General features: G+C 37.6%; 1 protein-coding gene across 2 annotated transcripts in view; it reads right to left on the reverse strand.

The window, feature by feature from the left end:
- LOC131970321 (solute carrier organic anion transporter family member 1C1-like) overlaps positions 1-12,905 on the reverse strand; it is a 40,482-nt gene that overhangs the window by 8,839 nt on the left and 18,738 nt on the right. For both annotated transcript variants that reach the window (XM_059331687.1, XM_059331686.1), the window contains 6 exons: positions 11,865-12,006; positions 6,930-7,062; positions 5,678-5,799; positions 5,450-5,596; positions 4,042-4,140; positions 1,874-2,122 (listed from right to left, as the gene is read on the reverse strand). In XM_059331687.1, the coding sequence (XP_059187670.1) occupies positions 1,874-2,122; positions 4,042-4,140; positions 5,450-5,596; positions 5,678-5,799; positions 6,930-7,062; positions 11,865-12,006 (892 nt within the window). The remainder of the gene's footprint in view (positions 1-1,873; positions 2,123-4,041; positions 4,141-5,449; positions 5,597-5,677; positions 5,800-6,929; positions 7,063-11,864; positions 12,007-12,905) is intronic.

The raw sequence follows: 12,905 nt of genomic DNA on the forward strand, positions 1-12,905 counted from the left end.
ACACACCGGTCTGAACATTTTAAATATGCAACATACGTAAAATGTATATGTAAAAACGCCACATCTCAATACAATTACTGCTATGAAATGGAAGTTGCATTTCTGTCCACATTAAATAATCCCATCTGGGTTTTCTGCCTCTCCCTGCACTTTACACTCTATGCTATCTTTGTCATTTTATGTATTTCTAACTGTGCAAATAAACCTAAACGTAAACCTAAAAGGAGTATTGCCTTGTGACAGCAGGACAAAATGGCAAATGCTTCAGTATGCAGTAGGGGTGTAGTATGAGCGAACATGGTCTCACAGGAATGCATGAAATAGCCACGGATTCGCTTAACTCAAAATCCGTGGAATAGCCACAAAATCACTCAAATTTCCGTGAAACTGACACGGATTTTGCTACAATGCAAGTTAATGACAGTCATATCCCGTGGCTATTCCACGGTTTGTTCCAAGTCACGTGACTTTCAAGGTCCCGGCGGTCAGAACAAAAAACATGGCGCACAGTTCTCTCATTTTTAGTGAAAAAAGCAATATTTTGACTTAGTTTCTGCATACAAATGGATTTTGATCGCATTTATAGCGAGAAATATATGTTTTATTTTCTAAATATTCACTCAGTGAATGTACATAATCACTTTGTATGTTGGAATAGCCACGGGATATGACTGTCATTAACTTGCATTGTAGCGAAATCCGTGTCAGTTTCAAGGAAATTTGAGTGATACCGTGGCTATTCCACGCATTTTGAGTTAAGCAAATCCGTGGCTATTTCATGGATTCCTGTGAGACCAGGTTGTATGAGCTTTCCATTCCAGAAAACTGTGGCAGTTATATCACACTTGACACGATGTAGCAGGGCTGTTGTCAAGACCAACCCCATGTCAAGTTCAAGACCAGGACCAATGGCAGTTGAGACTAAGGTTGCAAAAAGTTGGAAACTTTCCATGGGGATTAACTGGAATTTATGGGACTTTACAAAATTGAAGGTTTCCCCTTGACAGGAAACTTAAATATAGTTGGGAGAAATATATTTAAACATAATCTTGACCAAAGCAACCAGATTTCATTCAAGTACACTTTAATATCTCTGCTGTTCCTCAATCACATGCACACAGCACACTGCTTACTGCAGGGCTACTAAGACCACGCCCCCTTCTTGCACTGTGCATTCATCCGTCACATGTTCAATTCTACATTTACATGTTGAGGGAAGAAGAGGGGCTCTTTTCATTTAACATTGTGAATGGAACTTTTGGGGGATTTTTGGAAAGGGGGAGAGGTAATTTTACTTCAATTTTGAATGGTTGGGGTAGGGGGGATGAGTTATATTTAACTCAACATTAATGTTGTTCAATGAAAGAATTGATTGTTCAATAAAATAATTAAAACTCGACAAAGTTCTACGTTTTTGTTTTTTAATTTTATTATTTTGTATGGATGTCTGACTAATGACAAAACAAAATGCTTATATTTATGTTTGGATATGACACAGTTTGTTTAAATTATCACCAATTTTCAGTTAATTCCATTACATTTCCATGACTTCCATGGAAAGTTTTCATTTTGGAATATTTCCAAAATTCCTCAGCTTAACTTCCCATGGAAAGTTTTACCGGAAATTTTCCACCCCTTTCAGTCCGTCTGTTTACAGCTATGTCATTCTGCAGCCCATTTATCTCTACTACATTTAGGAGATTTATTGAAATAAATAATAACAAAGATATTCAATTCATCAAAATATATGAACACAGGCATCATTGACGGAATGCAAAGTGCTGAACTTTTATTCCATTAAATGAATCAGATGGTTTTTCCAGCTTGCCCCCAGTTAAAAATAACTACTACTAACCCCTAAATCCATCCTTACCTTTGGCCATTTCTATGAAAGTGGTGTTTTCGTCTGCAGGATACTTGTGCTTCAGAAGAGGAGGCTCTTTAATGAAACTTGTCTGCTCTGGTGTGCATTTTTCCGGGCCCTGGGGTCCAGATATGGGCAGGGAGCGGGGCAGAAACCAGAACGGGATGGCAGAGATCAGGGTGATGACCCCCGCTATGAGGTAGCCCAGCCACCAGGCGCCCACCCAGCGTGCATCTGCTGGGGTTATGGTGATAGTTTCTATGTCGGGGGTGCAGATAATAAGATGAAATAAATGCTCAGAGACACTCACAATTAAACACAGATGCTGTATTGTTTTTGTAGGACTTCTATATAATGGGATAAGCTGTTTTTTCATACTTTTGTTAAGGCTTTCTAAAGCCTACTGGATTCACAAAGGTCATCAGAACAGCCCAGGTTATGAAATGAAAAGCCTGATATGGAAGCTGTTTTCTCTCTGATTCTTTTCTATATTTCTGTCTTGGTTGTTCTTCTCTCTCTGCTGCACTCTATTTGATTAAAGCCTATCACTTGGCTTTTTCCTTCCCTACTCTCACCGTGTCTTGTTCATTAGCTAAGTGATGCTAATCCTGAACACCTGTTCTGAGTCTGTGAGTCATACATATACTGCCGTGGGTATATCTGATAATATCATGCCTCAGTTTTATGAATGAAAAGGCCCTTTTAAAGAGGAGACATTTATGAATAACATTACAGATGACTCAGTTCTATGCAGGTGTCCCAGAAAGACTGCTAACCATATTCGGCTGTCATTATGTCTATTACTTATACCTGTGACTTCCCAGTGACGAATGTCTTCCATGTAAAAAGACATAGTTTACATTTTAGACTCACATTAATCGTACCTGAATTTCTTTTATTATTTCAGTATCTGAATCATGGCTGACTTTAGGTTTTTGGGTTGCCAAGGGGTCACTAATAAATATATATCTATAAGCTAACCATTAGCTGTCACAGCTTGGGTTGCTCTACTGATGCTTAATGATTCCTATTGACAGTTTTATAAAAGACTACTGTAAATCCAAACAGAACAACTTTGTGAAACCCTCATTACACAAAAGGTTGACCCGATTTATTCTGTCCACTAAAATGATCTTTTATAGGTGGACCTGGTACAAAGTGACAGAACAAATCAAACCATTGCTTTTTGCAACAAGTTTTAGCTAATAAGCTCTCTGATACACCTTTTCCACCATATTAGCTCTGGGTCTTACACCAATTCCATTCAGGATCCTTGGAGCCTTGATGCTGTTTCGAGAACCAGCCCATTTTTTTGGCTCCAACTCGGACCAAATTTTTCAGATTTCTCAACCGATTTATTGTTGGATGAAATGCTCAAAACAGTTCAAAATTAGGTGAATTAACTGGAACAGAACCAGTTCCATGTTAGTGGAAAATGGTTATAGAGATGGGTAAAGCTTCCATATGATGTAAGAAAAAACACGTTTTTACAAATGAATTCACATGAGCTCTCTGTGAGACTAGGATACGGGGTTAATGACTTATACTGTGGGCCTGTTTACACGACAATGCTCTCAGGTAAAAACAACAAAATATTTTATCAGATGTGCCTTTTGTTAGATGGCTATGGCGTTTTTGGGGCTCAAAAAAACGCAAAAAAAATTAACCCACCCTCCAGAGTGGAAATCTTAATAATGCTCCACTGTTGCATTTCCATCTAAAGGGTTGAAAACGCTAAAAATGTCTCTGATCTCTGAGCTCTCATCATGAACGTGTTTAGGTAACATCCATGTGCAGCGACAACGACAATGAACATGTCAGACTATTTCTATCAGTCAGACATTCAAGTTGCTCTATTACTGTCTGATTACTATCCAGGAGTCATTCAGCAGTTTATTACGCTGTACTAGGAAGAGAAGCAGGAGAGAAGAACTCATGGTGGTGTTGTGTGGCAGTGCTTCACAGTACCAGCTAGCATACTACATCGAATTTCATAGACTTTTGTGTCACCTTATGCATGCAGATTTCCCCATAAACGTGGAATAAAAAGTGAGAACGCAATGGCAATTTTGCGTTTTCTGTCCAGATCGTCTCCATCTAAACAGGGTCTGTGTCTAGACAGTCTACCAATTCACGTAATGGTCTGGCCTTGAAATACTGTAGACATTAAAACTCACCCATTTTTACAAATCCAATGTCCACATAGATTTTGGCACAAAGGGAGCCGAGCAGGTAGCCAAACACAGGTCCAACCACTGAAATGGTCTGCACAAGGCCTATGATATGTTAAACACACAAAAAGACACAGACACAGACACACACACACACACACACACACACACACAATTAGCAAGCTGGTTAGGACACTAACCATCTGAATTAACAATTGAGACACTCTAGATAATAGACAGTAGACAAAAGGAAACATTCACTATACATATTGATTATGATAGATTAATTAATCACAATTACATGTTTGATAGGCACAGGGGGTTATTTGTCGTTATTTTACAACAATCTGATGCTGATTACACAAAATGTAAATGCAGTTCGTAATTGTGGCTTGATGGAACTCATACCTGCTGCTTAAGTGATGCTGACGGTATGTGGTGATTCTGGGCTAAACCCTTGAATATTTACTGATTGCTTAATGTGATTGCAAAGTATATTTTGATTGTCCACATTGTCCATTACCCCAGGAGGTGTAACACATGACAAGCGGCATTGTGGTCAGTGTGGTGCTGATCCAACCCTGCAATGTAAATTGATGTGGTTCCTTGACCGAAGAAAAACATTATTTTCTCATAAATTTGTGACATCTCTCAGAGAACATGTGGGTTTTTTTTTGTAAATTTGGCACTCCAATCTCAGAGAAATCCAAGCTGTTATAGTCATAAATGTATGTCTTTAATCTGGAAAATTCTGGGGTTTTTCTCTGAATATTGTCCTGCTCCAGATTTAATTGTCCTCGCAAGCAGGGGGCCCCGATTTGGAGCCCTTCCCCACATGTCTTCCCCTATGTCTCCCCCTTTCACTCTGAATCTCATCAAAAAAGCCTGTAACGCTTTATAATAAGGTCCTTAATAACCATTAATTAACAAGTAATAAGGCATTGTTCTCGCTTTAGATCCGGTAGTTGCAAAAAGCATAGTTAACTAATAGTTAACTTATAATAGATGAGCAATAAAGTATATTTTAATATCAATAAGCAAACAAAATAAGATTAATAAAGGCATGGCAAAGACATAATGGGTGGGTCATGGGTGTTTGTAATGCCATTATTAACACTTATATAAGCTTATAAACACACAATAATGTTAATAAGCATCTTGTAAGGACTTACAAGGGCCTTATTACTTGTTAATTAATGGTTATTACAAGGACCTTAATATAAAGCGTTACCGAAAAGCCTTTAAAATGCCCAAAAAATATCCCCCAATAAATGAAGTATTCCGTTTAAACGCAGTATTGCTTTCCTGTTGCACATAAAGACTAGACTACACTGATGGTAATTCTATTATAATTGCACATCTTGTATTTAACCATGTATATCTCTATCACTGTGCGAAGTTCTTCTTATCTTACCAACATATAGCGCAGCGTTCTCCTCAGTAGCAAAATCATCTATATAAGAGATCCCGAGTGGCTGGACAGGCGTCTCACCGATCCCCCGCAGGACGTTTCCCAGGAGCACATAGATCCACATGGACAGGTTAGAGTCTCCCTCACAACCTGTGGAATGGAAAAGATGAGTGTAAATGGGCATCTTTTCCTTTCTTTTCTACATTAGTGTGCTTGTGTGTAAACGCTCACCTGTTGCTGGCACTTGAGGCAGTTTACCATCTTGGGTCAGCTCTGCTGGTGAGCCCACCGGACAAGGAGAGGGGTTAAGTGTTGAGTTCACCACCCACCGCACTGATGTCTCAAATTCATAGCTGTACACAAAACACAAATGGAACAATAAGTTAAAATACAGCGGACAGAGATGAAATAATGATTTTTTATTTCATTATAGCATACAATCTGTGAAGTAGATTTATTAGTAAGGAAGAAAACTGTAAAGTTTCTGGGTGCATCTACAGTCAAAATTGCTTGAACAGCAATATGTTTGACCTGGTATAGGCTGACCCATATACAGTGCTATATTAGATAAAGTAATAAATCATGGAAAAGAAAGGGTGGTATGTATCCTATCTGAGACTATACACAAGGTTCCTCATAAAGTTGGACTAAAATATATTTTTTTACCTCTTTCCATGAAATGATTGTGACAATCTGATTTAGTCTTGACAGATAAAGTGTATATCTTCTCAAAACTTTATCAATCAAAGACAAACTTATTTAACTTTATGAGCAACTTTGTGTAGCATTTAAAATGAAAAATAGCACAAGGAAAATAAAAAAAAATTCACTTTTTTTGTTCAATAAAATAGCAGTCCAATGTGAATAACCAGATACCTACTGGTACCTTGTTTGCCATGTAGCAATAAAAAATATACTAAAAACCTGGATTAATCTGGTTAGTCACATTGGACTGCTATTATATTGATACACTACTGTATATATAAAGCTCTGGAAAAAATAAAGAGATCACTTTCACAAATGTTTCTTCAATCAGCATCTCTGGCAGCCAGTTCATTACAATATTTGTTTGATTCCAACACAAGCCTCATTCTACTTAATACGACACTGATCAGGTGATCACCTGAAGCAAATCTTATTTTATGAGGAAATGCGGTTCGTAATTGTGCGTAATTGTGGCTTGACACTGAGCAACTGCTATGGAACACATACCTGCTGCTTAAGTGATGCTAATGATATATGGTATATGGTGTATATATATATATATATATATATATATATATATATATATATATATATACAACAGTGTGCCACACTGGATGGTAATGTGGTGTTAATGAGATCTAATTGGTTATTTACACAGTATATAATGAGTTTTCTTGTGTAAATAATGAACAGATTTGCAGCCGTTATTGATGTGTTGGAAAGTTAAACAATACTTGTACTAACTTGATTTGAAATACCTGAGCTCATTTTCACTCACCGTCCGATGATGAAGTGAGGCAGAGCGATGATGAAGGTGCCAATAGACATCAGAACACAACCAACTGCAATGATCTTTGGCCGATGGAGTTTGGCCCCAAAGTAACTGACGAAAGCTATCACCAACAGGTTCCCTGGGGGGCGGAGGGAGGAAGCCACAGTTTAGAGTTCTCCTCAGGTCTAGTCAGTAGGGCTGGGCGATATTTCGATATAAAATATATATAGATAAAATATATATTTTTAATGTGATATGGAATAAGACCATACCGCATATATCGATCGTTCAATTTTTTTCTTTCTTCATGCTGCCCTTACTAGGGTTTGTCATATTTAGTTCTTTTGTAATGTTCGTTATTTTTTTCTCATATAAATATATTTATTTCAGAAAAAGATTGGCCTATTTTATTTTATCGGCTATTTTTCTTTAAGATTTTTTATTTATTTAAATGTGCACTTTATGGAGCTTTGATTTTTTTGAAAAAGTTCTCCTGTTGTTATACAATATTTATGTTCGCTTAACTTAACGGTTTCAATAAAACTACTTGTGACATGTCATATTTGGCTTTGAATTTGACTGAACATTTGCTCTCACTTTGCGATAAAAATATCTGGATATATATCCTATATCAATATTCCGCCTGCTGCTTAACTATATATGACTTTTGGTCCATATCGCCCAGCCCTACTAGTCAGTTTGAGAAGTAACATTAAATCCATTCATACAGCTTTTTCTGTCGTGTGGGAAATACAGATGTGGCTCTGTATGCCCTTGACATCAAAATGTGATATTACTAAGTTAAAAATTAATGTGTAAGCATATATGTTATCCTTTTAATTGCATTCTGTAGCAAAATGAGATACAGAAATGCCAAAGTAAATGGAAAAGCAAAAAGGAAATATCTGGAAAACAAACATCCGAAACATTCATTTCCTATAGCCAAGAAACATACATGCTGCAGATACATATAATTATATTAATATACCCAAACACTTTGATGTGCCCATGTACAGTCATGGAAAAAATTATCAGACCAACCATGGTTTTCTTGATAATAACCAAAATCATTATCAAGAAAACCATGGAAAATGTGTAGATATCAGCTCTTAAATTAAACTCTTATGAGACATTTTCATTGTTATCATTATATTTGTACAAACAAATGTACATTTAGTTGTACCAGGCATTAAAATGAACAAGAAATTGAAGAAAACAAGGGTGGTCTAATATATTTTTCCATGACTGTACATACTGCAGATACATATAAATATATTAATACACCCAAACACTTCGATGTGCCCATGTAGATTAGATTAGATTAGATTCAACTTTATTGTCATTGCACATGTCACAAGTACAAAGCAACGAAATGCAGATAGCATCTAACCAGAAGTGCATTAAGCAGTAATTGTGAATCATATTGCAATACATACAGGAATGAATTGTATAAAAATGCAGTATATATATATATATATATATATATATATATATATATATACATAAACATATATATATATATATATATATATATATATATATATATAGGTATATATTATATAATAAATAAGAGAAATAAATGCAGATTTAACTGTACATTAGTGCAAGTAGATATATATATATATATATATATATACACATATACATACATAAATATACACACATATATACACACATATATATATAAATATATACATAGTTCTGCATTTCATTTTTACATAAAAAGCATCAGATGAAAACTGACTATAAACAAAGTTTGAAAGGCAGATGAGTTTGTGTCTCACAGGTGAAGCATTATCTTCAAGCATCTAGAGAATTTTATTATCTACAGTCTTTTCTCTACCTTTTTAGCGCATTTTGTCCATTGTAGAAAAAAAAAGAAGGAGGTGGAAAACTGACCTAGAAAGATAATCTGAAGCCATGCTGCCTGCCCTTCTATTGTGAACTATCAAGGCTAATTTGACCTGATGACGTCAAAGCCTCCAACAATCCTTTGTGTGTATGCGTGTGTGTGTCAGAGGGGGGGGGGAGAGCAGCACTGAGAAATAATTATAATTAAATAATAATGAGTGTTCATGTGTAACCTTGATTTCTGGTTTAAAGACACTCAGAAGTGCTTGTATGTGGGTGTACAGATGTTTGTCCTTTAAAACCTGCTTCACTGTGTATTTTGTTCATTTGTATGTTTCATTATTTATTTAACATTTTTATATACAGTATGCACATGTGTAAGTGTATGCTAAGGATGTTTTATGTTGCAAACGTACAAGAACATGTGTGTAAACATCAGCTGTGCTAATTATCCTCCATTAGCACTCTCTTCACCTCCTCTTCTTTATTTGTCTTAATTTTTTTGTCTTTCCATCCTCTTTCCTCTCTTTTTTCTTGCACTTTTCTCTTCCTTTTTCTTTCCTATTTACGCTGCCCTGCTCTGCCTCTATGTTACCCTGGCAACGGTCCTATAGAAAAAGCTTGTTGCCTAGGCCACCCGAGCGAAGCAGCTTTCATGGGAGACGGAGTGATGGAGAGATACGAGGGAGAGAGATCCGGGGCATTCAGCTCTGACTGGAGGTGTCAACCTCACCTCTTTGGTCCAGAGGATACACCCCCACCTCCATCAGAGTAACAGCAGGTTGCCATAAAGCCTTCAAAGTAAATTGTTAATAATTCTTCACTACTATCGTGTCTCTGACGGTAAAAGAACAGAAGTAGAACGGCTGATAGTGGACTTTTTATCTTGTGAAAACCGTGTCTCTTAGGGTCTCGTCTCGCTCTGCAAGCTTTGTATAATTTATAACCTACAAGAGATACTTTAGTTGAATGGACTAACCTTACATAACTGGCCTAGAAACTGGTCAGGGGACAATCTGGGAACACACTTTGCTGGATGTCATCAAGAATTCTTCAGTGTTAAGAGGAACCTCAGGTTATACAGTATGTACAGTAGCTGCAAACCAGATGTAGTCACTAGCTGAAACCTTTATTTATTCTATGAGATATCACACTACCTGTAGTATAAATATCAAGTTGCTATGGCTAAAACTCAAAACCTAAAATTAGCCTGAAACACAGGTAAAGTAAATCTAATCCCACACATTGTTCTTCCTTGTTAGAACCTGGAAACTACATTACCCACAATGCAACTAGAATGGCAACACTTAATTGAAAAAATTGTATGTGTTGGTTGTGCTATGAGCCATAGACAGTATAAAAAATTTTCCCTGATCAGTAGTATAGACTGGGGGTAGGCAACCTGCAGCTCCGGAGCCACATGTGTCTCTTATATCAGGCCAGCTGCAGTTGCTCTCTGTGGCTGCAACAAAAAATTATACAAAATTATAAAAAATATTTTTATTTTATCATAGCATGCGAAAGTCTGCGGCCAAGTCAAGTCTCGTTTTGAGTTTCACTATCTCTTCAGTGTCCAGCCTCCCATTTGCACTTGGGTCCTGGCTGCATTCTGACCAAAACGCATCAATAAATGCATATTAGGAGGTATTATTTATGTTGGTAGGCTAAAGACTAGGCTGCCTTCTTCATTTTAAGGCTTAACAAAAGGTTTGCGGCTCCACATTTTTTCTTTCTTTTGACCAACGATGGCTCTATCTAAAGGTTGCCAACCTTTCCTAGACCAACATGTTATTTTTAGTTGAAAATGATGTTGTTGTCATGCCAACATACTGGTTTTGTTGTGGATTTTTGGGCGATATTGAGTATATATGCCTGAAAAATATGTCAACTTGCCCATTTCTGGCCGCTATACTCTTATTACTCCTCCTTGGAATCAGCGTACAGCCTGACAACAGCGTTGGTCCTGCCTAGGGCGCTGATTGGCTACTTGTTAGTTCCACTTGTTGGATTGATTACTTTCTAACCAAGAAACCACTGTTTCATGTCATGATGCCACAGGAATCAGATAACTTGGGGGAGTAGGCGGATTAAAAGATCTGGACAGAGACAGTTTCTTAAGCAGTAATTTCTTGAGCAGAAGTGGGACCAAGTCATTGTTTTGCAAGTCATTAGTAGAGACAGGGAAGTCCTAAGTTTCGAGTTCTAAACAAGTCTTTATGCCATTTTTACCAGATGTAATGTCACTTTGACACGGTAAAAAGACGAAAAATCCTAAATTCTTTATCAAAATTTGTAATTATTTGTTAAAACAACCGACCAGGACTGAACTTAATCATAAAAATAAAATAAAAAAATGCTGACATTGCACTTTCACAGCATGGCTTGGGGGAAATGATCAAGTAGCTTGAAAAGACTCAAGTCTAAGTGAAGTCACAAGTCATCAGTGTTAAAGTCATTGTCAAGTTGCAGTCTTCTGAAGTAATTTGTGACTTGTGTCTAAGTCTTGTGACTTGAGTCTACTTCTCTGCGTATGAGCCAAGATGTGATATAATATTGGCGATGCCATCAAATGACGACATTTGCCAACATTTTGTTGAGATTACGTGTCCCTCAGAAAACTTACATCATCAGCGTGTTGCACTTGCACATCACACAACAAACTCTTTTGGCCTTGCTTGCAGGGTGTGTATGCTTTTAACTGATTTGCATGTCTGATAAAAGCTGGTAAATGCCAGCTGATTCCTGTGTATATTACTGGGAGGAAGCTTAGAATAAAGTCATGATAGAGAAGTTATTGCATAACAAAAACCCTACAAATCCTAGAGTCCAGCTGTCTACAGCAAAAAGGGAGCTTGCCGTCCGTTATGTCCCTGCTCGACACCATGACTCACTACGCACACACACATAAACACACACCCCTCTGTCCTCTTCTTGGAAGCCTGATGAATCCTTTATCTGCAGCTTGAATACCTCTGTGACCCATTCATATTTCCGTCCCAAAGACAGAAAGAGAGAAGGGAAGGGAGGTCCAGGAGACAGAGGCTGCAAACAGAACAACAAAATAACAGCAGTGACTGCAGGCGTACTCACCTATCTCGAAGCTCCCGTCAATGACACCTATTAGGTAACTGGGGATGTCAAAGCGCCTCTCCAGCTGGGTTATTGTGCTCTTCATGTAGCTCCCCGACAGAGCCTTTGAAAAGTAGGCAAAGGACAGAGCCACCAGAAACATCTGGACGAAGAGAGTGAGGTGAGGAAAGGATAGAGAAAGAAACAAAGAATGAGATTTTTACATCAACATTCACAGGAGATACAGCGAATGGTGTGTTTTTTTAAAGATTTTTTTTTTCTGGCATTTCTGGTTTATTGAAAGGGGGAGACAGAGGGGAGGACTTGCGGCAAAGGGACCTATGTTCCTTTTGTTACTGTTGAACTAACAAGGCTCACAAACTGTAGACTTGGCAATTAATAGCTGGATGAATGTAGAGTAATATTAAACAGAAATTCATCCATTTTTTCTGTATGAATTAACATACATCCACATGATTACAGATAATAGAATTTCTGGAGCAATGTTTATAAGGAACCTACAAAATGTGACTTTGTAAAAGTATTGCAATATTTACTAGAATAAGTACATTAAAGGCATAAAGATTTTTTTTTTTCTGGCATATTTAAAGGGGGAGACAGAGGGGAGGACTTGCGGCAAAGGGCCCTCAGGCCGGATTCGAACCCGGGTCCGCCGCGGAAGGACTCAGCCTTAATGGTACGCGCTCTACCAGTGTGAGCCACCAGGACGCCCCCGAATGGTGTGTTTTAAGTTAATTATTGTGTTCACACTTGTGTTTTGTCCACGGGGAATGAATAAAGAAAATATGCACACCTCCATGTGGATGCACAAACTCCCCTCATTAACCTACTTTCACTGGTCCAACATTCACTAATTAACACGTTCCAGCATCACAGGAATAAAGGGTTGTAGAGGAGTTCAAGCTTGCAGAGTGGGAGGAGAGGGATGGAGGTAAAAACAAAGTGTAGGTCAGAGAGATTGAACTGACAACAACAATGAGAAAATAACTGGATACGCTTGAGTGAAGACAGACAGATAAACACATGGAGAATGTAATGATG

This window comes from Centropristis striata, chromosome 4 (genome assembly GCF_030273125.1).
Source record: "Centropristis striata isolate RG_2023a ecotype Rhode Island chromosome 4, C.striata_1.0, whole genome shotgun sequence".
In the NCBI taxonomy this organism is placed as follows: Eukaryota; Metazoa; Chordata; class Actinopteri; order Perciformes; family Serranidae; genus Centropristis; species Centropristis striata.